The following is a 27,759-nucleotide window of genomic DNA, read 5'->3' on the forward strand; positions in this document are numbered from 1 at the left end:
ATCATTAGTTGGCTTTCCTAGCTGGAATGTTGGGCGCCATCACGATCTATAGGTGAATTTGGATCGTGACACTATTGGTTAGAAATATCCGAAAACATTAGAAAAATGGATGTGCTCAAGAGCCCAAAATTGACTTATTTCATGAGGATCAAACGATAAAATAGTGGGATAATTTTTTAACAATTTATTGTAAATAGTGAATTTTATTTTACTGCCTTAATCTTTTAGGTTAAGCATAAAATTATTTTTACCTTTAGTATAAACCATTAAACATCAATAACAATATCCCAAAAAGGAAGAGCTTGTTTTACTTTTCTATACCATTGTTTTATAGGGTGCGGCTAAAGATAACGACTTTACAATCATTTGAAAATTGTCTAACAAACTCAATGTTATATCATTAAAATGAAAAAAATCATCACTCCTGGCTTTTAATGGATCCTTGCGAACTGAATGCCATTCAGTGAAAGACTCTTTATAAGTGACAGAAAAAGTTGTGGCACCACTTATACCATCATTCACCATATCAAAGTTATTCTCGTCTAAATATTTAATTGAACTTGTAATTTGTGACACAGCTAGATCATAATTATCCCGACAAATTTGAAGGCATTGCTGGAGAATTGGCTCCATTGGTTGCTTCAATATAATAAGAGTTTGATTATAAATGTTCTTAGCCTTGGTTAAAGACAATTGAATCATAATACACACCAAACCTTTCTTATCAGCAGAAGAACTTCTAGGATTCGCTCTAAGAAAACTGACACATAATTTGTAGTTTGTAGACTTTTTGCAAACATCTTCTGTCAAATCTCCAGAGGAACCAGCCACTAAAGATAGAAAGTTAAAGAAAATCACTATTGATGTTCTTATGTAATTCATTTTTTTTATAAATTTTTTTATATGTTATGATGAACTGTTCTTATAGAATATAGTATTCACGTTAATGTTGGTATTCCCCTAATGAGATTGTGGTAATCAGATTTTACTTCTTCTTTTTCTTGGGAAAAGAATTAAATGCTAGAAATAAATAACCTTCATTATTTAATGTGGATGAAATTTCACATAAGCAATTTTCTAAAGCAAGAATCATCTTTATCCCTTTCCCGTCTTTTACTAGTAAGTGTGTAGTGTTATCTACTAATTTAGGGGAATAATCAAAATTTTAGTTGATTTCATATTCCTAAATATTAGAATAATAACTAAATTAAAATTTCATCCAATATGAAATCTATTTATAAAGGATAAAAAGGCAAACGACATTTCGCGGACTTCATACATGGTTTAAATAAGAAAATATTTAATAATAATATTTTAATAGATTGTAGGGTTTTTAATATTAGAAAAATAATTAAGTTCCTTAATATTATGAAAATAATTAAATGACTATTCCTATATATTAGAAAAATATTCAAATGATTATTTTGTCGAGTGTGAACTATTTTTTAAAAGGGATAAAAATGACGAGAGATATTTCGCTAAGGGTTTTCATGCTTTTAATATAGCATAGATTGAATACGTGTTACGTGCGTACTAAAACTTTAAAATATTATATAAATATTACTTAATTGTGTATTCCTTCTATGCAATTGTTAATTATCATTTATCATTTTAAAAGTATTTCTAGAATTTGATATTGAGTAAAACAGTATAATAATTATGGATATTGAAATAATTTATATATCACTAAGATCATAAAAAAATATTTCCAAATTATTTCCAAAATATATTTTAAAATTATTTCCAAATTTAGAAATTATTAAGTTAATTTATATCACTAACAACATAAAATTTTAATTTTTCACAATGCAAACTAGTATTTTTGTTTGAACTGAATTTTAATTTTAAAATATTAAATTAATCAAATCCAATCTAACTACAAAGATTAATCGGGTTGACTTTAGAGGCGAAACATAATTAGTATTTTGGGACAAACGAAATAATGTATAGGAATTAAACTCTAAACTAAATATATTGCTCGACATCAACTTTATCGTTGTTAGATTCCCAAAGCTGGAGCACATTAATTCTGTAACGACCTGACCGGTCATTTTGAGTGTTATAGCCCCATTCTTCCAGTTATTGCTTATTTTGTGCTCACTTGTTGTTTTGTGACTTGCCGGGGTGGTCGGTTTGGTTACGGGGATGTTTCAGAATGAGTTAGGACACTTAGTCTCAAGGTTGGAAGCCTAAGTTGAAAGAGTTGATCGAATATTGACTATTGGGTTAATGGCTCCGTAATGGAGATTTGATCGATCCGATAACTCTTTATGGTGATTTTGGACTTAAGAGTGTGTTCGGATATTGATTTGGAGGTCCGTAGATGATTTTGACTTATTGAAGAGTTGAGAAGTTTGTCCGAGAATTGACTTTGTGGTAACCGGGCTCGAATTTTGGTTTCGAAAGTTGGAATAGGTCCGTTGTGTCATTTATGACTTGTGTGCAAAATTTGAGGTCAATCAGAGTTAATTTGATAGGTTTCGGTATCGATTGTGGAAGTTGAAAATTCATTAGTTTTATTAGTCTTGAATTGGGATGTGATTCATGTTTTTGACGTTGTTTGAGGCCTCGACTAAGTTCATATCATGTTTTAGGACTTATAGGTATATTTGGTTGAGGTCCCAGGGGCCTCGGGTGTGATGCGGATTATGTTCGGTGCATTTTGAACTTGGAGGAATTGCTGATTTTGATGTGGCTGCTTTCCTTATACACAATCGCGAGTGGAGGATCGCGATCGCGAAGAGTATTGTAGGCAGCTGGGGAATTTGTGCTATGCGTTTGCGAGAGGGTGTTGCGATCGCGAAGCTTGGGAAGGTAGTGCTACGCGAACACGTGTGTTAGGTCGCGTTTGCGAAGAAGAATGGAGGAGACTGGAGTTCACGCAATTTGTTCTTCACGATCGCATAAGTCTGGGAGTCTGTGTATCGCGTTCATGACTGTCGGTTCGCGTTAGCGAAGAGTACTTTGAGGGCAGCTTAATTTTCTTTCTTCGCGATTGCGGGGGACTTTCCGCGATCGCGAAGAGGAACACTTGGGCAAAATATAAGTTTTCAAAAATGAGGGTTAGAGTAAAATTTCATAATTAGACTTTGGGAGCTCGGATTGAGGCGATTCTTGGAGGGATTTTCAAGGAATTGATTGGGGTAAGTGGTTCTAACTCGGATTTGGTTAATATGCATGAATCTATCATTGTTTTTATCATTTAATTAGTGTTTTGAGTTGGAAAATTAGGAAAAATTGTAGAAACTTCATAGGCTTTAATTTGACGATTTGAAGGTCGAGTTGTATTAAGAAATGAGTAATTTTTATATGATTAGGCTCGTGGTTGAATGAGTTTTCGGATTTTGTTAATTTTGTCGGATTCCGAGACGTGGGCTTGGGGTTGACCTTTTGAGTTGACTTTTTGACTTTTGTTAAAGAACTTAGCTTTGTCATATGGAATTGATTCCTATAGCTTGTGTTGATTGTATCGAGTTGTTTATGGCTAGATTCGAGGCGTTTGGAAGCCGATTTGCAAGGTAAGGGCTTATTGGAGTAGAGATTTGCATGGTTTGAGATAAGTAACACTTCTAAACTTGGTTTTGAGAGTATGTATCCCTGAATTACTAGTTATGTGGTTGGTCTTGAGGTGACGCAAATGCTAGGTGACAGGCATGTGGGCGTGCACCGTAGAAATTGTGATTCGGTCGATTCCGTAGAGTTGTGTAGTCATATGAACTTGTTATGTTCCACATATTCTCCATGTGTTAGTGAAATTGAGTTGTGATTCATGTTAGAAACAATGTTAGGCTATATGCTTATCCAGTTGAGACCCACTGGGGTCATTTCTCCTTTTGAATTATTTGCTTAGATGGCAATTTTGCACTCAGTTTCATCCATCATTTGCATATCATATCTCAATCTCTGTTACTATTTATTGTTATGTTATATATCATTGTTTGGGCTGATTGGCATGAGATTTGTGAACCCGAGAGACTGGAGAGATTAATGACTGAGTTTGGGCCTGAGAACCGTATTGTGCGTGAGATTGGTGGATCGGGTTGCACACCGCAGTAGGCCTTATGGCTTTATATATATATATATATATATATTATAATATGGATCGGGCTGCACGCCGCAACATGCCTTTTAGGCTTTATTATTATGGGATCAGGCTGCACACCACAGCATGCCACATTGGCTTTATATTAGCACTTGGGCAGGATCCACCCCTCCGGAGTCTGACATACTAGCAGTGAGCACAGGTACCGTACAATGCTAATTGACTAAGTGTGATGATCAAGAATTGAGACAATCAGATTGAGTATTCTGAGAGTGTGAGTACGTGAGGTTTTCATTGTGATGCATCACATGTGACATGTAGATATAGAGATGTAACATTCCTTATTTCAGTCATACTTGACATATTTTATCTGTGTTGAGCTTAACTGTTAAACCTGAAAGCATGTCTACATTCCTATACTGTGTACCAACAAATTAGGAGTTTCTTTGAGATATTATTGTCATATTTCCTGTCATATCTGTATTGTTTGAAAATCGGTATTCATACTGTATTGGATGAGCTCGTCACTGCTTTCAGTCCAAGGTTAGTCTTGTTACTTATTTAGTACATTGGGTCGATTGTACTCATATGACACTCTGCACTTCGTGTGCAGATCCATGTACTTTGGAGCATGGCGGTTGCTATCTTGGGAGCTTTAGCTCTTAGGAGACTATTAAGGCAGCTACCTTGGCATTCGCAAACCTTGATTCTCCTTTTTCCAGTTATTTGTATTATTTTATCTTTCTAGATAGTGTTTGGCAGTCAGGCTATGTTGTCAGTTAGATGAACATGTACTCAGTGACACCCGGATTTTTGGGGGATATTGTATTGAGTCACGATATTTTATTATCAGTATTTATGAGATTTTACTCTTGAGCTTATTGTACTATGTTTCCAAATTTAAAGATGCATGATTTATTGTGATTGTCAGTTTACCTAGTATTGCGATAGGCGCCATCACGACATATGTGATTTGGGTCGTGACAAGTTGGTGTTAGAGCCTAGGTTACATAAGTCTCACAAGTCATGAGCAGGTTTACTAGAGTCTTGCAGATCGGTACAGAGACGCCTGTACTTATCTTCGAGAAGCTGTCGAACCATTAGGAAAACTTCACTTTCTTGTATTCTCATCGTGCGAATTTGATGATTCCAGAAACTAAACTTCTGTTATTATATTCTCTCACAGATGGTAAGGACACATACTATCGGATCGGGCAGACGGCTACCAGTACCACCAGTTAGGGCCACGAGAGGCCGGGACCGCGGTAGAGGCCGCGGTGTAGCTCTTACAGAAGCTAGAGCATCACCTGTAGACCCACTAGTTGCTCCAGCTTAGGAGCATATTCTAGATATGGTTAAGTCAGTGGAACCAACTCAGGCACCAACTGTGCCCATTGTGATTCCAGGCTTTCAGGAGGCTCTGGCCCAGATATTGACTATTTGCACTAGCCTGGCTCAGGCATTTTCAGTTCCGGCTGCACCAACCACTTCTCAGGCTGTAATCCAGAGTAGGTGGTGCAGGGACTTCAGATACAGGGGGTACTACCAGCCCAGCCAGTTGAAATTGCTCAGATCCAGGTGGGTCCTATTATGAGTGATGAGTAGCAGAAGAGACTAGAGAGATTCAGGAGGCTCAAGCCTTCATCATTTAGTGGGGCTGAGTCAGAGGATGCTTATGATTTCTTGGATAGGTGCCATCAGATTCTTCACACGACGGGTATTTCGGAGACTAGTGGGGTCTAATTTACTACTTTTCAACTATCAGGGGAAGCTTTTAGATGGTGGGAGGCCTATAAGTGGAGCAATCTAGTCGATGTTGCACACTTTTATGGCACGAGTTCTCCGTTCTCTTCTTGGAGAACTTTGTACCACCAACCCGCAGGGAGGAGTTGCGTAGGTAGTTTGAGCAGCTACGCTAGGAGGGTATGCTCGTGACCCAGTACGAGATGAAATTTTCAGAGTTGGCTCTTCACACGAATTGGTTGGTTCCCACAGAGAGGGAAAGGATTAGAAGGTTCATTGATGACCTCAACTATGGACTACGCTTTGTTATGACTTGAGAGAATGTATCAGGTTCTAGGTTTGACGAGGTGGTTGATATTTCTTGGTAGCTAGAGCTGGTCTGTAGTCAGGAGCATGAGGAGAGGGAGGCCAACATGCCTCGTGGTTTGAGTGGTTTCAGCGGTGTTTCTTCCAGGGGTTAGTCCCACTACAACATGAGTCGTCCTTACAGGCCCGCTCAGATGGCTCATCCGGTTCATCGTGGTACATCAGCTAGCCATGGTTCATATAGTGCCCATCCGGGTCAGTCATCTCTCATTGCCCTCCCATCTCAGAGTTCATCTCGTGCTCCATTAGTTTAGGGTTCATCTATACCAGGTTCTTCTAGCAGTTATTCTGGTTTTCGGGGTCCGATTCAGTCCCCACCACCATTGACGGATCAAAGTTACTATGAGTGTGTGGAGTTTAGACATGTGAGGAGGTATTGTCCCCATCTCTTGGGAGGTCCAGTTCAGTAGAGGGGTTAGGCTATGACTTCTAGACTAGTTACTTCACCACCCGCTCATCCAGATCGGGCTGGTGTTCATGCAGCTAGAAGTCGCCCTGGAGAGGGAGGCCGATTAGGTGGTGGCCAGGCTCAATTCTATGCTATCCCTGCCAAGCCAGAGGCCGTTGCTTCATACACAGTGATCACATGTATTGTTTCAATGTGTCACAAAGATGCGTCCACATTATTTGACCCTAGTTCTACTTATTCCTATATATCATCCTATTTTACTCGTTATTTAGATATGCCCCGTGAGTCCTTAGTTTTACCTTTTCATGTATCTACGCCAGTGAGCGATACTATTGTTGTGGACCGTGTGTATCGGTCATGTGTGGTAACTATTGGGGGATTGGAGACTAGAATTGATCTCTTATTGCTTAGTATGGTTTATTTTGACGTGATTTTGGGTATGGATTGATTGTCCCCATATCATGATATTCTGGATTGTCACGCTAAGAATCTGACATTGGTGATGCAGAGGTTGTCAAGATTCGAGTGGAGAGGTTCTCTAGATTATGTTTCCAGCAGGGTGATTTCTTATCTGAAGGCCCAACGGATGGTTGGGAAGGGGTGTCTATCATATTTGGCCTTTGTGAGGGACGCTGGTGCTGATACTCCTACTATTGATTCTGTTACGGTTGTGCAAGACTTTTTGGATATGTTTCCTGTAGACCTGCGGGGCATGCCGCCCGACATGGATATTGATTTTGGTATTGACTTGGTGCTGAGCACTCAACCCATTTCTATTCCTCTGTATCGCATGGCATCAGTAGAGTTGAAGGAATTGAAAGAGCAACTTTAGGAACTTCTTGATAAGGGGTTCATTAGGCCTAGTGTGTCACCTTGGGATACACCAGTTCTGTTTGTGAAGAAGAATGATGGTACTATATGGATGTGCGTCGACTATAGGCATTTGAACAAAGTTACATTTAAGAACAAGTATCCTTTGCTGCGCATTGATAATTTATTTGACTAGCTTCAGGGAGCGAAGGTGTTCTCTAAGATTGATTTGAGGTATAGGTTTCACCAGTCGAAGATTCGGGACTCGTATATTTTGAAGACAACATTCAGGACCCACTATGGTCACTATGAGTTCCTTGTGATGTCCTTTGGGCTGACAACCTCCCCAACAACATTCATGCATCTGACGAACAGTATATTCCAGCCATATCTTGATTCGTTTGTCATGGTATTTATTGATGACATCCTGGTGTACTCACGTAGCCAGGAGGAGAATGCACATCATTTGAGGATTGTACTGTAAAGGATGAGGGAGGAAAAGCTTTATGACAAGTTCTCCAAGTGTGAGTTTTGGCTTAGTTCGGTGGCGTTATTGGGGCACGCTGTGTCTAGTGAGGATTAAGGTGGATCCAAAGAAGATAGAGGCAGTTTAGAGTTGGCCCAGACCGTCTTCAGCTACTGAGATTCAGGGCTTTCTCGACTTGGCCATATATTATCGTCGCTTCGTGGAGGGTTTCTCATCCATTGCAGCACCTTTGACAAGGTTGACACAAAAGGGTGCTCTATTTAGGTGGCCGGATGAGTGTGAGGAGAGCTTTCAAAATATCAGTACTACCTTGACCACAACTCTAGTCCTAGTTTTGCCTTCAGCGTCGGGTTCTTAGATAGTGTATTGTGACGCTTCTCGAATTGGTATTAGGTGTGTCTTGATGCAGGAGGGTAGAGTGATTGCTTATTCTTCACGCCAGTTAAAGTCCATGAGAAAAACTACCCTGTTCATGACTTGGAGTTGGCAGTCAGCATTCATGCATTGAAGATTTGGAGGCATTATCTTTACGATGTGTCTTGTGAGCTATTTACAGATCATTGGAGTCTCCAGCACATGTTCAAAGAAAAGGATCTAAATTTGAGGCAGCGGAGATGGTTGGAGCTTCTAAAGGACTATGATGTTACCATTTTGTATCATCCCGGGAAGGCCAGTGTTGTGGCCGATGCCTTGAGTAGAAATGCGGTGAGTATGGGTAGCGTTGCATTTATTTTGGTAAGAGAGATACCGCTTGCATAAGATGTTCAGGCCTTGGCCAATCGGTTCATAATGTTAGACGTTTCGGAGCCTAGTTGGGTTCTAGCTTGTGTGGTTTCTTGGTCTTCCTTATATGATCGCATTAGAGAGCGTCAGTATGATGACCCCCATTTGCTTGTCCATAAGGACACGGTTCAGCACGGTGATGCCAAGGAGGTTACCATTGGGGATGACAGGGTGTTGCAGATGTAGGTTCGGATTTGTGTGCCCAATGTGGATGGGCTAAGTGAGTTGATTCTTGAGGTGGCCCACAGTTCGCGGTATTCCATTCATCCGGGTGCCGCAAAGATGTATCAGGACTTGAGGAAGAACTATTGGTTGAGGAGGATAAAGAAAGATATAGTGGGGTTTGTATCTCGGTGCCTAAATTGTCAGTAGGTAAAGTACGAGCATCAGAGACCGGGAGGATTGGTTTAGAGGCTTGAGATGGAGTGGTAGTGGGAGCGTATCACCATAGACTTTGTAGTTGGGCTCCCATGGACTTCAAGGACGTTTGATGCTATTTCGGTGATTGTGGATTATTTGAACAAGTCCGCGCATTTCATTCCAGTTAGGACTACCTATTCTTCAGAGTGGTTGGCTTAGATCTACATCCACGAGATTGTTTGCCTTCACGGTGTGCCGGTGTCTATCATTTCAGATCGGGGCACACAATTTACATCGCATTTTTGGAGAGCAGTGTAGCGAGAGTTAGGCACATGGGTTGAGTTGAGTACAACATTCCACCCTCAGACGGATATGCTACGCACTTGGAGGATATGCTACGCACTTGTGTCATGGATTTCGGGGGTTCTTGGGATCAGTTTCTGCCGCTTGCAGAGTTTGCCTATAACAACAACTACCAATCGAGCTTTCAGATTACTCCATATGGGAGACGGTGTCAGTCTCCGGTAGGTTGGTTTGAGCTCGGTGAGGCTAGGCTAGTGGGTACTAACTTGGTTCAGGATTCTTTGGACAAGGTTAAGTTGATTCAGGATTGGCTTCGCACGACGTAGTCTAGACATAAGAGCTATGCCAATCGGAAGGTTCGTGATATTGCTTACATGGCAAGAGAGAACGTATTTCTCATAGTTTCGCCCATGAAGGGTGTTATGAGGTTCGGGAAGAAGGGCAAGTTGAGCCCTCGGTATATTGGGCCTTTTGAGGTGCTTGAGAGGATTGGAGAGGTGGCTTACAAGCTTGCATTGCGACCTATTCTATCGAGTGTTTATCTAGTGTTTCATGTTTCCACGCGCCGGAAGTACTGCAGCGACCCGTCTCATGTTTTGGACTTCAGCACGGTTCAGTTAGATGGGAATTTGACTTATGATGTGGAGCCGATGGCCATTATGGATCGGCAGGTTCAAAAGTTGAGGTTGAAGAACATAACTTTAGTGAAGTTATAGTGGAGAGGTCAGCCAGTCGAGGAGGTTACTTGGGAGACCAAGCGGGAGATGCGAAGCAGATATCCATGCTTATTTGAGACTCAAGGTATGATTCTAAACCCGTTCGAGGACGAACGTTTGTTTTAGAGGGGGAGGATGTAACGACCCGGCTGGTCGTTTTGAGTATTATAGCCCCATTTTCCTATTTATTGCTTATTTTGTGCTAATTAATTATTATGTGCCTTGTCGGGATGGTTGGTTTGGTTCTGAGGATGTTTCGGAATTAGTTGGGACACTTAGTCCTAAGGTTTAAATCCTAAGTTAAAAGAGTTGACCGGATGTTGACTATTGAGTAAATGGCTCCAGAATGGAGTTTTGATGGTTCTGATAGCTTCGTATGGCGATTTTGGACTCATGAGCGTGTATGTATATTGATTTGGGCGTCCATAGATGATTTTGGCTTGAATTGATAAAAGTTGGAAAAATGGAATTTTGAAGAGTTGAGTTGGCCGAGAGTTGACTTTGTGGTTAACGAGCTCATATTTTGCTTTTAGAAGTTAGAATAGGGCCGGTGTGTCATTTATGACTTTTGTGCAAAATTTGGGATCAATCGGAGTTGATTTGATAGGTTTCGGCATCGATTGTATAAGTTGAAAATTCATTAGTTTCATTATGCTTGAATTGAGGTACAATTCATATTTTTGATGTTGTTTGATGCGATTTTAGGCCAATACTAAGTTCGTATCGTGTTTTAGGACTTGTCGGGATGTTTGGTTGAGGTCCCGGGGGCCTCGGGTGTGATTCGGATCATGTTCGATGCATTTTTAACTTGGAGGAACTGCTGATGTTTTTGTTGCTGGTTTCCTTATACATGATCGTGAGTGGAGGATCGCATCGTGATCGCGAAGAGTGTTGTAGGCAGCTAGGAAATTTGTGTTATGCGTTTGTGAGAGGGTGTTTTCGATCGCGAAGCTTGGGAAAGCAGTGCTACGCGAACGCATGTGTTAGGTCGCGTTCGCGAAGAAGAATGGAGGAGACTAGAGTTCACGCGATTTGTTCTTCGCGATCGCGTGAAGAGGTTCGCGATCGCGTAGGTCTGGGAGTTTATATATCGCATTCGTGACTGTCAGTTCGCATTTGCGAAGAGTACTTTGAGGGAAACTTGATTTTTGTTCTTCGCGAAGGACTTTCCGCGATCTCGAAGAGGAACACCTGGGAAGAATATAAGTTTTCAAAAATGAGGGTTAGAGTAAAATTTCATAATTAGACTTTGGGAGCTCGGATTGAGGCGATTCTTGGAGGCATTTTCAAGGAATTGATTGGTGTAAGTGATTCTAACTTGGATTTGATTAATATACATGAATATATCATTGTTTTTTATCATTTAATTAGTGTTTTGGGTTGGCAAATTTAGGAAAAATTGTAGAAACTTCATAGGCTTTAATTTGAAGATTTGATGGTCGAGTTGTGATCGGAATTGAGTAATTTATGTATGGTTGGACTCGTGATTGAATGAGTGTTTGGATTTTGTTAATTTTGTCAGATTCCGAGATATGGGCCCAGTATTGACCTTTTGAGTTAACTCTTTGAGATTTGTTAAAGAACTTAGCTTTGTCATATGGAATTGATTCCTATAGCTTGTGTTGATTGTATCAGGTTGTTTATTGCTAGATTCGAGGCGTTTAGAGACTGATTTATGAGGCAAAGGCTTATTGGAGTAGAGAATTACATAGTTTGAGGTAAGTAAAACTTCAAACTTGATTCTGAGGGTATGAATCCCTGAATTACGTATTATTTGGTTGGTGTTTGTCATGCCCCAAACTTGGGGAGGTGTGGCCGGACCTGGTACCATATTTGGCCCGAGCATTATACTCTATTACTGTGAACTCTGGAGGGGTAACCCTCAACTTAGGCCGACAAGGCCTACCTTACAAATTAAGGCCGACGAGGCGACCATGAATGTCCACAACCAGTAATACCAAACTAACATGTACACAGGGTTGGCAAGGCTACCATACTGATATACAAAATATACAGGACTCATCTACAAGCCTATAGAGATAGCTGAAGTGTATTATGGTCGGGACAGGGCCTCGACCTACCTATCAAACCAGTATATATAAAATGGACTGCAAGGTCTAGACCTAGTAACCCCGAGGAGGTGGAGCTTACCAACCAAGTTAATGTTTGACTCTATCAAATGGAATGTCTATCCAGCTGTCTATCAGGACCTGCATGCATGAAATACAACGTCCCCGATAAAAGGGACGTTAGTACAAAATAATGTACCGAGTATGTAAGGAAACAGAATAACTGAAAGCTAAAAGTGAGCTGATAATATAATAACTAAAAATAACTAGGAGTTGTTGTTGTTGTACTTAGTATTGTTGAGCTGAGAGCTATGGGTGGTTATGGTATCGAAACTATTTGAGGAAATGTTGTGGTATATGGGCACATGTTGTGAAAGTCATTTTATTGTGCCATTATATTTTGTCATACGTGGTATTGTTGTGAGGATTGTCTGGATATTCAGACGTGAGGTGTCCATGCTGTTGTTATTATTGATATTTCCACATGCGACGTGACAAGGCGGGCTATATATGTAGGTTTGAGCATATGGAGAGATAAGGTGGGGATATTATTGTGCGTATGCAGTGAGACAAGTCGGGCATTTACTTTATTATTGCGCACGTGGCAAGACATGGTGAGCTATGTCGGAGAATGATTTGTGAAGACTTGTGATTGCCTAGGGAGTATTGTTATTAATGTTATTTGTGTAGCGGTGTGCTTACCCTATGTGAGTTATACCGTGTACATTTTTTGGTGATCGTTGCTTATGTGCTATTCATTGTCTCTACTCTTACTTGTTGACTTGAATTGTGATAGAACACTTGCACAAGCATACACGTAAATAAATCACATATATCAGTTTAAAAAGATGAATCCTGATGTTATTGAGCATTTACATGTACTCCCATGTACTTGCCTTCTGTGTAAGAGTTATCCTGTTGGCACGTGAGTTATCCGTGCAGTTATGAGTGACTGAGTCATTGTTATTTTTGGCACGTAAGTGGTCCGTGCGGATAGTAGATATTGTCACTCTCTTGGCAGGTGAGTCATCCGTGCGGTTATGAATTGTAATGTGGGCACAAGTTGCCAAGTGATTAGGGTTCATGAATTGGGACTTGTGATTTGTGATTATGAGGTTTGGTACCTCGTGGAAATTCTTGAATAAATATGGTTTAAAAGTGGTTGTTGTTAACGAGTTGTTACTTGTTTATCTTTATTTGGTTTCACCGGACTTAGACTGTGTTCAGCTTACTCTACAACATTATTACCTATCTGATTCTTGTTGCTAATTGTTATTTCTAGTGTTTCATTGTGAGTATTATCTTGCCTTCCTTACTATGCTTAGCTTTATATTAACATTGTTTCCCCATTTGTTCACCTTCATACTTGTTCAGGTTGTTTAGTCCAGCAGATGTCTTGACTATCCCTCGTTAATACTCTACCGGGGTTAGTCTTGATACTTACTGGGTACCGCCTTGGTGTACTCATGCTACACTTTCTGCACATTTTTTTGTGCAGATTCAGGTATTTCAGAATTGGTTGATCAATATCTAGTTGTTTGGGTTTTGCTATGGAGACTCAAGGTAAACATGTCGTCACGTTCGTAGGCCTCTGAGTCAACTTTTGATATTGTACCCGTACTAGTTATTTCTATTCTGAAACAGTTATACTTAGGTATTTTTCTAGCAAATTCAGTACAGCTTATACCTTGTACCACCAGTTTTGGGATATTATTTCATGTTGGAAATGGTTGTTTCATTTAGAAATATCTGGTTTCTGCTTAATGGTTCTGTTGGTTAATTTCTATCAATTAATTCAGTAAGTGTTAGGCTTACCTAGTCGTAGAGAATAGGTTCCATCACAACATCCTACGATGGGAAATTGGGGTCATGACAAGTTGGTATCAGAGCTCTAGGTTCATAGGTGCTACGAGTCATAAGCATGTTTAGTACAGTCCTGTGGATCGGTACAGAGACGTATGTACTTTTCTTTGAGAGGCTACATAACTATTAGGAAATTCCACTTCTTTCATTCCTTATCGTGCGACATTGATTCAGCTTGAAGCGTATATCTTATATTCCTTTGCATCCACTCGTGTATGATATTGCGGACTCAGTATCAGCTATGCGCCAACTGTTCGTGATACTGCGGATTGGCTATGAGGGAGATAGGGATGCTCAAACATTTTCTCAATGTGTCGTCCATACCGAGGATGTGGAGGTATTGAGAGACTATTCAGTTATTCACGTGGGGGTGTAGTGGGTTATGGCATCTGGTTGATAAGCACGAGCTTGGGAAGGTTTAATTGGTTGACTATTCATCGCGATGGTGGTAGGGTCACGAGGTGGATGTTGATTTGAGAATAGTTGGTGGTATTAGAGACTATGTGGTTCGTATGGGATTTCTACTCAGTGGAAGGTACATATTATCCTTCAAGACACTAGAGGAAGCGAGTTTGATAGTCACGAGGATGGTCATGCACTTAGTAGAAGACTTAGGGTATCTTATGACTGGTGTTGTACGAGTTGTGAAGGATAGTTATGTGGATCATCAGATGTTGTGTCCTTTGGCTTCACGCCAAGTGGGGGAGTCCATTATCGACGAACAGATTTTAGGGTCATGTGTTGTTGACGACCAATTTTGACCCTCCCTTTTAAATTAATTTATTTATAATTAATAATTTACAATAAATAATTTCAAAGTTTTTTCTGGTAATGAATATCTATTTTTCAAATTAATCAAGCATTAGTTTCAAAATTAATTACTTAATGTTGACATTATGTAGTTACAAATATATTTACTATCTTAGGTTATTAAAAATATTTTATATACGAAGGTTCCATAATTAATTCAATAAATTATTTCTTAAGATTTCTAGTTAATTAGTTTACTATTTCAATAATTCAAAATTATTGTCCTAATAAAGTATTTTTACAAACAATTAATTAATTACAATAATTAGTAGTATTTAATAATTATAATTTTTACTATATTTTATTGAAATAATTAAATTTATTTAAATTAATTTCAAAAGGGATAAAGACTAAAAGGCTGCCATTGCAATTTCTTAACTAATTACAAAGTGGCTATTAGTTAAATTATTTCAGCCCAAATACAAAGCCCAACCCGAAATTATCCAAACCAAACACCCATCACATTTGCCACCTTCGTGATCCATGACAACCTCTCTGAGCCAATCTGTGCATGCCACGTCACTCACTTCTCTCACTCACAAAGAAAGCACATTCAATCTCGGCCATCCATCTATTTGATCAGCGACTTACATTTTATCTCTTATTTATTCTTTAATTTAAAACACATCTTCAGATTTATCTCAACTGTCAAAGCCTAAGAGATCCAACGGTCCATGTATTTTGTCATTTTAAATTGTTAAAGCCTGAATTATCAGGGCCGTTGATCTATAGATCCAATGGCCCAAATCTCCCTCACCCATTGTATCCCTAGAGACGGACCATCCCAACCCCAAAAACCCTAATCATTCTCTATTGACCCTACCACCCCCATTTCCCTTTTCTCTCTTCTTTCTCTCGTATTTCCAGCCTTCATCAATCACAAAACCTTACACAAATCCGTGCAAGGTCAGCAAATCAACCATGAAATCATTCTTTCTGTCTTCCCCAACCGCGAATCTCGCCGATTTCATTCCCGTTTCATCACACAAATTCGAAATCCCCAAAGCTTAACCCTAGACTCAAAGACGAAAGTTCAAATCACCTAGATTCTGCTATGTTCTTTCAAATCAGAGCTAGAAATTACCTTTTGCCTCCTGAAGTCCGTGAATCCTGCTGCAAATTCCCTTTTTCAATCATAAAATTCAAACATCTAAATCCCGAAACCCTAGAGCTAAAGACGCAATATCAAATCTCCAATTTTCTATCGTGTTTTGTCAAATCGGAGCATGCATGGAGTTCCTTCTTAGAGGTCATCATGAGGATTCGATGTCCAGAAGTCAACCTCAGTGACCTCTGGACAATAGAGTTTAACCGATGGTACTCTGCCTTCAACAGTGAATCTCCCTTCTCAGGTAAAACTCTTCACTGTTTTTCCCTCTGTTCTCTTTTACTTTCACTCAATCATGCTCACATCATTTGGTAGTCGTCACCTTCCACTATCTGATTTGAATTCTTTGAAACCCTAGTGTCACGACCCAAAATCTCATATGTCGTGATGGCGCCTATCTCAATACTAGGCAAGACAAAAATCTCAATAAACCACCATATATTTTAAATTTGAAAACATAATTTTTAAATTCAGCGGAAGAAAAGCACACAAACACAAATATAAATACTCCCAAAACCCGGCGTCACTGAGTACATGAGCATCTAAATGAATACAAAGTCTGACTGATAAAAATCGTTGTCTGAAATATAGAATAGTACAATAACTAAACAGGAAGGGAATCAAGTCTCTGAACATCAAACAGCTACCTTGATAGTCTCCCATAGAAATAACTCTGAAATCTAGCAGCCATCATATCCGAAAGCGCCTGGAGCTGCACACGAGGTGCAGAGTGTAGCATGAGTACAACCAACTCAATAAGTAACAAGACTAAACTCTGGGCTGAAAGTAGTGACAAGCTCTGCAGGTACAGTCCAGTATAAATAATGGTAAAACAATGTAGACATGCTTTTAAGCTCAGTACAAGTCAAATAGATCAATACTGCATGATATGTGGAATATGACTTCTCAGTAGAAAGACCTCAAGTAAATACTAGTCACCAATTATTCGGTCACTTGGTACTGTTTATGACCAATCCAACCTAGGGGTATTCCAACCCGTATATAAATACACATCGACTGACAGTCAGTCACTTAGTACCGTATAAGGCCAATCTAGCCTCATAAATTTATCCCGAAATGAAAATGATACGGATAAGATCCATGTCCATGTAAGTTTCACTATGATATAATTAAGTAAGGCAAGGCCATGCCCTGGGAAATCCATCCTGAATATTTATATAATCATCTACGCTCAATGATGGTGTGTACAGACTCCGGAGGGGCTCTTTCAGCCAAAGCATGATATAAAGCCTATATGGCCTACTGCAGGCGGGCAGTCCTGATCTGTATAATAATAAAGCCTATAAGACCTGCTGCAGGCGGGCAGGCCCGATCTATCCATAAAATAGTAAAGCCTATAAAGCCTATTGCAGGGGGGAAGCACCTATCCATATAATAATAATGTATAAAGCCATTCTGGCCTGCTTTAGGCAGAAGCACCGATCCCATAAATATCCTCACAATGGACGAATATGACTGAGTGTAAAATGTATATTTTTGAAACAATTAATTCAACAGCAACACGACCCCATGGGTCCCAAAATATTGTCACATAGCCTAAACAAGATATTTAATAAGAGCCTCGGCTCACTTTCTAATAGTAAAATCCAAGAGTATGGACACCAAACATCTGTAAAGTCTCACCATATCATAATTATCCCAAAAGAGCCGAACATACCATTACCATACTGGTCTAGCCTTCTACCTAGTTGTCCTATTTTCTTCGAGTTTCTTCTGAATTACCCTCAAGTTGACACTTCTCCTTGTCAGAACACTACGATCCATACCCAAAGTTCAATACAAGATATCCCAACATAAAACCACACCGCTCTAGGTCCCATAAGCCTCTGTATTATTCTTAAGCACCTCCATAAATACCACAACCGAGACACCCACTCTTAAGGACCTTATGTGAATTTAAAATTATTCCTCTTTCTTTTCTTATACTGAAATGTAGAATCCATAGTCAAACAGAATTATCGCACGTCCCGATACTATCCAGTGTAAGTAATTAATTCTAGTGATATACAAATTCGAAAATTTTTCAATTTCCACTTATATATTTTGAATCCATTAGAACCTCTACTCTGCTCAAATCTAATTTTCTCCGTCCAAACGGGCCGAAAGACACGTGCTCCTTTAGCACAATCAACACTCAAAGATACTACCTTGCCTTAACGCGACCAATCAAATTCATACTTCGTGCGCACTACGTCCTTCAAAATAACAACTTAATTATTCCATAATTTATATATTTTCATAAAGTGCAATGTAACCCGTATCCAGGAATTTCCTTACTCGAGTTATCCTCGATCTCCACCTCTGTAAGTCATAACTAACCCACAAGTATGCCTCAGACCAAAACTAAAATTTAACATATATCCATGAAATTGAATTGTCAATAGTAGGCTCCCCCACTTAGCTCAAAGCCATAGAACAAAACACTTGATAACTCACAATACCCATACTTTATTACTGCCATAATACTACAGTCAGTTCAACGAAAATTCTTCTCAAACTTATGCAACACCCACAATAAAATACCTCAATCATCCGCTAAGTTCGCATTTATTCTCGTGACAGTCAAGTCAAGTTTCTCAACCAGATTCAAATTTAAATCCCAACACATACGCCCCGCTGGTAGAAAATAAACTCTTCACTCAATATTATAAGGAACACACCTACGTAGATTACTCGGCAGGAGAATATCCACATGCTTAGCCTCAAATTGGCATCTTGCTATACCCTTTCACACCCACAATTACCACGGAATCACTTAATATTTCTGAGTTTGAACTCATCAACACTACATGAAAATCTACTTCCCTCCACAATTAAACAGCATGACAGATCCCCAACACACTCAAAACTCAAGATTGTATGTCACATCAAAACAGGAATTAAGTGTATTTTGGTCACTAATTGCACTCTAATTCATTGTACTTTACTAGTGTTTGAGCTTTAAATGGTACTGTTTTGCAGTGAGTGTGTGTTTTATGTCTTGTAGGAATGATTCCGTGTTATGAAGAGGTTGTGAAGCTAATTCGAGCTATTTTGGAGCTTTGAAGTATGAGTAAAAGCCCAAGGATTAAGTTGGGATCGTGTTCGGGGATCAACGGACGAATGATGCACTTAATAAAAGAAAAAAAGAGTTGAGCAGGAGGCCAAACCAGATGCACGACCACGCATGAGACCCCCTCAAGTGAGTACTTGAGCATGCAAGTAATGCAGTGCACTGCCAGAGGAGCGCGGCCATATGCTCGGTCACAACTCCAGGTGCGAGGCCACCCACGTCCACTTTCGGAATCTTTATTGATGCCTATTTCTTTAATTTCGGAGGTGACTCCTTTTGATCTATATGAAGCCTAGCTCGTCTAAAAACAAGGTATATGGGATTTGAAAGAACCTTCGGGGGAGAAGAAGGCATGGAAACAACGGAGACTCAAAATACATCATCTAATTCATTCAATACGGAAGTTTGCTTTATTTTGAGAATTGTAATGTCTTCTCGTAATTCTAATACTCTTGTGATGAATAACTTCTCCACTATGGAGTAATCTTCATTAGGGTTGTTGACGGATATTGTGATTGGCTAGTGTTTTGGGGCTTTACTTTCTGTTAATTGCACGAATTCGTTGAATGAGTATTAATTGAATTGCAAAGCTAATTGTGCTTTTACTTTAATCAAAAGAGAAGTGTTGCTGCAATTTGCATTGTATTATCTTGTTTGGGTTGATTTTATGCCTCTCTTAGGTAATCGAAAGAGCTTAGTTAACGGAAAGAGACGTTCCGTTAAATAAGATAGCCTAATCATCTGTTGAAATCGTAAAAGTCAATAGAAGTTAATAGTGAACTTAGCACAGAGTTATCCGGAATAATAGATGATCACATATCTTATCACAACCCTTGCTTCTTATCTTGATATTCAATCATTGCTACTTAGTCAATAAATTTCTATTATTTTCCCGCAATCGATAATTTTAGTTTTTATTATTAGTTGATAATAATATAAATCAAAGGTTTATTTCCTGGATAGTGTTAAGCTGAAGATTTATTAGAACATTATTTAAACCAATCCCTGTGGAGATGATTTAATACTATACTATATTTGACTAGCGAGATTAAGTTTTATACACTGGTTTTGCGCTCGTCAGCCAGGTGCGCCAGTTCTCTGATATGTTGTACCTCCTCCCTTAAAGATTCCATTTCCTGGGCCATCCTAGCCACGTGTTCATCATTCCTGGTGTTGTCCTTTTCTCCCGATCGCCCCGGGCTGTCGGCTATGACCAGAGCATGTTCAGTTGGGTCTTCTGTGGCTGATATCTTTCCCTTTGACCTTAGATTATATGGTGGCTCCGCCAGTTTTGGTCGACACAAACCAACTTTCTTTTCTTTTTTGGGGTGATAATAAAATAAAGCAAAAAAAAATAAGAAGAAAGAAAGAAAAGAAAAGGAACAAGAGTTAGCTTCTTCATTTGTGCGAGAAGGAGATCACATAGAGCGGATAATTCTTGCATTACAGCTAGCGCGTTCCTAGGATTCGTGGAGATCTCTCATTGCCGAAGGTAGGCCTAATTCGCGGATATTGGACAAACATTTAGACATGACACATTTAGATCCGAAGCAATTTGTTTGCATTGATAATTTTGGAATGATACAAGTGGGAATAAGGATTTCATCATTGTTTCATAGAACTACATGGGCTTGGAAAACTCAGCCTTTTGGAAAGTAAAAGAGAAAACTAGGGATAAAGGTACAAAGTGGGAAAGAGGGGAAATCAACCATCTCTAATAACCATCCCATAAGTCGTTTCCCATGTCCTTCTCCTCTTCCGAATCCTCCTCCAGTTCTTCCTCAAACTCCTCTTCATCGTTGAATTCAGACTCTTCCTCCGGGTCTTCTTATGGCTCTATACTTGATTCTATCTGGATACACTCCACTACCCGATCATCATCTTCAACAGGTGGCAACATGTGGTCAATAGATCCTGGGACCACGTGACGATGCATTGACGTGGTCATAAGATATCTCATGGTAAATCTGTAAAGCAACCACCGCGTCCTCTAACCAGGCTATACCATCTCTGGTTGGGCAGTCCAGTTCTTCTTTTTCATTAATCCAGACGTAATACTTGGGAGTACACCATGAGTTTTGACCCATAGGCATTGTCACCAGGTCATTCCACTCTTCTTGTAGTCTTCTTACCTTGGGAATTGGGATATGGCCATTGTACTTATCCTCGTATAGCGATGTCCTTGCCCACAAAGGCACATCTTGGATCATCCCAAATTGCCTGAGGACCCGCATGGGTGATTATGGTTGAATGCCTTCCGGTCCAATCAACTTAATGAAGTATTTCTGAGGAGTCCTCAAGATTGCCCTTCCACCTAACCAAGAGAGTTTCCAGTTGATCCATTCTCCTGTCAGATTGGTCAGTGTTTCTCTCCATTCTTCTTGTCCATGTAGGGAGATCCAGTGTCTCATTCTTTCATTATGGTTGCAGATCATATTGCGGACACCCACGAAGTAGTCGATGGTTGCCTCTCGCTGGCAGAAGTGTTCAATAGCCCATATCTAAAGTAGCAAGTTACAACCCTTAAAGAAATCATACTCTCGTGCACATGTGGACAAAGCTCTCAGCATCTCAGCTAACACCACCGGCACCAAAGTAGCTTGAAGATTTCCGCGGAAGGTTGCCAGAACCACTGAAAACATGTTGATGTTGATACGCCCCCTTCGCTGCGGGAAGACCAATAATCCCAACAGTGCCATTATGAAAGTGATAGGCATGAGACTCTCCCACATCACCTGGTCACATTGAAACTCCCCTGAATACCATTTGCAGCTTTCACGATGTCCAAATATGTCGAACATCTGGTCGAGGCTCACCCATCATTCCTCGATACTTCCGAGGCTTCTGCTATTGGTAAGACCTAAGGTATCCAAGAACCGGTAATGAGGCATAGTAACTGGCAATACTATATTTCTTCCATTGAAAGGCAGCTCCGTGAAACTTTTGATTTCTTCCAATGTCGATACTAACTCACACTCGGCAAATTTGAACACCACCTTAGCCGGATCCCAAATATCTATCAACAGGCGAGTGAGCACTATGTCTGCTCGGATGTTCATCAATGCAGTTAATGCCCCAAGGTGCGTTTGAACCTCAACTCTATGTTCTCAACGAATATTCTTCCACCACAGTTTCAACTTATGTGGTGCTCCCATTACCATGCTAATTTCATGGATGTTTTGGTTGATTTATATTTTTTTAGGCGGGTAAAAGAAAGATATTTGGGTAAGTGCTTACTTCAGATCCTTAAGTGTCTGGTCGTACTTGTTTGTCTTTCCATAACAATTATGTCGTTGGGTGCATGACCCGTTGACATTAGGGTGGATTACTAATTGTGTATCAGTACCAAGGAACGACTCACCTACGATTTATGTAGTATGACTTATTTTACTAGAGTAGAGTGTTTCCTACTTTTGATTTGGACTGAAGGTTGCGAGAACTTATGTTAGTTAATCTGACAAAGCCATTCTCTGAAATTAGAGAGTTTTGAAAAGAAGGTTCGGAGGGGCATAAAAGACAACCCTCGCGGGCCATTTTGTGTGATAGTGTACGGCCAAGACTCGATTGGAAGAAATATGATGACAGCGTGTATAAAGCAGTAATTAAAAAAGGTGTAGCAGCAATAAGCATGGTGTTCATAAAGAGCAAATAATTATAAAGAGCAAATAAAGCAGGTAAGCATGTAATTACAATTTCAATTATAATCAAAGTAAGGTATAAATAAATCTAGAGGCCAAATTAGTCTAAGTCTGCTAAGTTCAAAACCTAAGTGTGATCTCCCCAACAGAGTCACCATGTTGTTGCACCCTATTTTGCACTAGTTAAGATAGGATTCAACTTGTGGTTTCTCTATTTTTGATGAAAGAGAGTCTTCGCCTAATATTTAAAGGTATACTAGGGTACCTATTTAATTACTAAGTTATGTCCATTACGGGTCCGCAAACATGTGAGACTATGGGTAAGGGTTTTTGTTCTTCTAAGGGGAAGGTATTAGGCACCCCTTAAAATCTACCTTGTAGCTCAATAGGACTTAGACTAATTTTAAGGAATCAGTTATTTATATTATGCTTAATTACAACTAAGGCATGGCTTACTAAATATTAAAGGGAGTATATGTGAGACTTAGAATGGATGTAGGATTATAAAAGGTTTATTGAAGGTTAAGAGGGTTTTGAAAGTGGTCTATATTTTAAAGATTCTAATTATTAAGTTAAGAAAGTGATTACCTTTGAAGAACAAATGCTTGTACAATTTTAGAAGATGGACACAAGAAAAAGCGATTCTAAATTGACCTCGGTTTTTCAAAAAATTTTGAAGAAGCCTAGTCTTTGAAAATTCATTTGGGTGATCGTTTCGTTACTTCTTTTCAAGAAAACTCTAGTTTCATTCCTTGTTAGAAAAAAATAGTAATTCTTTTATAATTTCTCTTTGAAACGGGCTGCTGTTTGATTATGGGCCTGAGCTTCAAAACATCTTTAAGAAAGGTGAGTATACAAGATGAGCAAATTATAATTGACAAGGGCAAAGATTAATTACCAATTAATTCCTCTTAAGTCCTATATTAGTTAGAGTTTGCCTATATTTCATATGATAGTGTATGAAGATAAAGCACATAATTTAATATATGAGTGTTAAATACATGAGAATGAAATACGATAAGGCAACAAAGGCAGTAAGCAGAGTATAATGAAAGCAGTAAGCTAAGCTATGGAAATAATGAGCAGTAATGAAAGAAGCTAGGGAGAGAGGACTTGACTCTGATGATTGGGCCTCAATAAGATAGGCCCAACAATTGAGGAGCGTGGCTAGAGCTGACTAGACTCTTCGGGAAATGCAGTGAGGCTGGTTTGGGCCTGAGTTCCTTAGGAACTCAACATGCCCAAAAGAATAAAAAAGGTCATTAAAAGTATATTTCACATTCTCAACATATGCATAAAATTAATGAGATGTACATTAAACTAACAATTGGAACATGAAACTAATCAATACTGTGGAAAATTATATTAATGTGGTGGTTCTACTTATTAAATAATTCACATTGAAAATTTTTCGTTGTCATTAAATATTAACCTCCCCAAAGAACAAAATATGTCAATGCATTAAGGGTTAAGGAGGAAACTCCACTCCCTTTAGATCCCCCGACACTTCAAAGTTCCCAAGGGACTCAAGGCCCAGGGTAATGCTTGTGCCAGGGAGAGCAGCCCAACGTAGAGTCGAACTCTACTCCCAAATACCCTTAAACACTAACAACATATTTTCCTTACGGGTTTAAATGCCAATGAGGCCCTTTCAATGTAAATTAAATGCTTTAGAATTACCTACCACAAAATATATACTTTCCCTCCTAACATAAGAACATATAGTTTACATTGGATACCAAACAAACATATATTAGATGAATCTAAAGATCTGACTTTAAACACATACATGTGGGGGGATAGAAGCATCATAATCATATTTCAAAAGTCTAAATTTGGAGCAGATTAATATTTTAAGGAAAAATAAAGTTATGCAGCAATAACTCAACATATACAGAGGTTTCAAAGATATCTAGGACATGATCAACTTTCTCAATAGGTCCACAAATTTACAGATTACAACATGGAATCCCTAAGGATTTCTAAAGAATCATAATCCTAATAGTATTAGCTTCAAACAAATCATCTAGTTCAGATAGTATCAGCAAGGGTTTTTATGAGACTTGGAGATTGGATTTGGTTTTAAAGTTATCAGGAGAGCAAGAACTAGGGGAGTTCTGCACAAGATATAAAATCAGGAGCTAAGCAAGAGCATGCAGTACTCAGTTATCTACTTAAACATTTTAGATCAGTAATGGTCCTATGTTGACAGAGGAAACTTTACACATTTTATAGGATTAGATTAAGCAAAAGTTACAAATAAGGGAAATACATTGCATCAGTCTAACTAATTATCAGTCTTTATTATAAAGAGAAGAAACATGATCATGATCATATTATGAGGAATGATAACTTAGCCTTAACAGATGTGTACAATAGGGTTGCTGGAAGAAGAGAGGAGAGGTTTAGTTTAAATAAGATTAGGTCAACAGAAACAATAAGCAACTAAACAAAATGAAAGACTATAGTTGCAACTCAGAAACAGTCTAACTGACATAAGTAGAAAAGAAAGCATATAAACACTTTGAGTTCTTACTTAAGGTTAAAGGATAGAGGATATAAACTTAACACCTTCAGATTCATCCTAGTCATGGTTATTAGATAATAAGTTCAACTTCAAAAACTCACAAAAAACTATAGAGATGCAAAAGATAAGGATAAAGATTACAATATGCCAAAAAAAGCTATAAGGTTCATGTGAACATGAACATTTAATAACTTAAACACGTGGACTGTTGGAAACTCAAGAACAAAGATCAGTAGGAATCAATTAATGGTTTAATCAGTCATTGATTAAAGACTCAAAGCAATACAACTAATCAAACATATATTAAGCTGACAGAACATAAGCATTAACATATTAAACACCATAAACCAAGGTAATACTCAGAATATATCTAATATATTTGCAGCATTCAAAAGAGATAAACAAAAGAGAAGAATGAGAGATGTGCAGAACATTTCTAGAGCAGCAGACCAAACGAGAGCTCTTTTTAGTTGCTTAAGACCCCAGAAACCTCAAGTTTAGACCAGCGATAATACTCTGCAAAAGAAGAGAAAACAGTAAGAAAACCTAAGGGTTGGAATCCTAAACTTCTTAGTGATTGTGTGTGTGTTTCTCTACGGTGTTAGGTGGTTGATTCAAGATGTTAGGTGAGAACATTAAAGCCCTATTTATAGTGCCATTTAAGGCTCTAGGTGTAATGACCCAGCCGGTCGTTTTGAGTATTACAACCCCATTTCTCCATTTACTGCTCTATTTATTCTTTACAGTTATTTTATGACTTACCGGGTTAATTGGTTTGGGTCTGGTGAGGTTTTGGAATGAATTGGAACACTTAGTTTCAAGGTTTAAAGTTTAAGTTAAAATAGTGACCGGGTGTCGATTTATGTGTAAACCACCCCAGAATGAAGTTTTGATGATTCCAATAGCTCCGTATGGTGATTTTGAACATAGGAGCGTGTCCAAAAAATTATTTGGAGGTCCATAGTGAAATTAGGCTTGAAATGGTGAAAGTTGAATTTTTGAAAAGTTTGATCGGGGGTTGACTTTTTGATATCGGGGTCGAAATCCGATTCTGAAAATTGTAATAGGTGGGGTATGATTTGTGGTTTAAGCGTTGTTTGAGGTGATTTGAGTGTTCGCCTAAGTTCGTATGATATTTTAGGACTTGTTGGTGTGTTTGGTTGAGGTCTCGGGTGAGTTGTGGATGGTTAACGGCTCAAATTCGGACATAAAACCACTGCTGGAATTTTTACTTCTGGTATTTTCGCACATGCGGAGGTTTAATCGCAGGTGCGAAGCCACATGTGCGCACCAGCCATCGCAGAAGTGATCTTTCCACAGAAGCGGAGCGAGCCTTGCAAATGCGAGCCCGCAGAAGCAGCTCGTAGCTCGCAGAAGCGGCTCCAGTGGAGGCCTGGCAAAACCACAAAAGCGGATGAATTATTGCACCTGCGAGACCGCAGAAGCGGCTAAGTGAGTCGCAGGTGCGAAACTCCTGGACAGTATACATTTCGAAGGGGTTCCGAGTTTTGCCATTGTTGGACCTTCAAGCACGATTTTTGGGGCGATTTTCAGAGAGAATTCAAGGGAAACTAGAGGTAAGTCACTTGTGATCATTTCTACTCCATAATATTGAATTATCATTGAATAATTCGACTAGATTACATGTTTTTGAGGTGTAAATCGGTTGAACTTAGGAATTTGGAAATAAGATTTGATGATTTGGAGGTCGAGTTGAGGTCGGGTTTTGGTAAAATTAGTATGGTTAGACTCGTGGTTGAATGAGCTTTCGGATTTTTCTAAATTTTGTCGGGTTTCGAGACATGGGCCCCACAGGCGATTTTTAAGCTAAATTTTAGATTTTGTTGGAAAATTAGTATTTTCTTATGGAATTAATTCCAATAAATTTTATTGACTGAATCGAATAATTTGTGGCTAGATTCGGGGCATTTGAAAACCAATTCACGAGGCAAGGGCCTAGCGGAGTAAAGAATTACACGGTTTGAGGTAAGTAATATTTCTAAACTTGGTTCTGAGGGTATGAATCCCTGAATTTGGTATGATATAAATTGTTTGGAGGTGACACACACGATAGGTGACGAGCATGTGGACGTGCACCATATAAATTGTGTCTTGAATAAATCCTGTGCATTTGTAAGATTAATGAATCATGTTATTATCTGAACATGTTCCACGTGTTAGATAAATTGAGCTGAGGTTCTTATTAGATATTGTGTTTAGGCTATGTGCCAATATTTCGGGACCCATGGGTTCGTGTTGCTGTTGAATTAATTATTTCAAAAATATACATTTTACACTCAGTCATATTCGTCCATTGTGAGGATATTTATGGGATCGGAGCCACCGCCTTCTTCATGCCAGAATGGCTTTATACATTTCTATTATATGGATTGGGGCTGCCCGCCTGCAGCAGGCCTTATAGGCTTTACTATTTTATGGAAAGATCGGGACTGCCCACCTTCAGTAGGCCATATAGGCCTTATATCATGCTTGGGCTGAAGGAGCCCTTTCGGAGTCTGTACACACCCCTAGTGAGCGTAGATGATTATATATATTCGGGATGGATTTCCCAGGGCATGGACTTGGCTTACTTATTTATATTGTAATGAAACTTACCTGGACATGGATCTTGTCCGTATCATTTTCATTTGG

The 27,759-nt window shown here is 39.1% G+C and overlaps 1 protein-coding gene across 1 annotated transcript; it reads right to left on the reverse strand.

Moving 5' to 3' along the window:
• Positions 1 to 315: 315 nt before the first annotated feature.
• LOC138903136 (cell wall / vacuolar inhibitor of fructosidase 2-like) lies at positions 316 to 882 on the reverse strand. Its single transcript, XM_070191054.1, has one exon. It carries the CDS (start codon positions 880 to 882, stop codon positions 316 to 318), a length of 567 nt encoding a protein of 188 aa, XP_070047155.1.
• Positions 883 to 27,759: the final 26,877 nt, after the last annotated feature.

Source organism: Nicotiana tomentosiformis, chromosome 12, assembly GCF_000390325.3.
Source record: "Nicotiana tomentosiformis chromosome 12, ASM39032v3, whole genome shotgun sequence".
Lineage (NCBI taxonomy): Eukaryota > Viridiplantae > Streptophyta > Magnoliopsida > Solanales > Solanaceae > Nicotiana > Nicotiana tomentosiformis.

What these genes read in the sequence shown, in the direction of transcription:
- LOC138903136 (XM_070191054.1), bottom strand. Translation starts at nt 882, where the DNA reads ATGAATTACATAAGAACATCAATAGTGATTTTCTTTAACTTTCTATCT.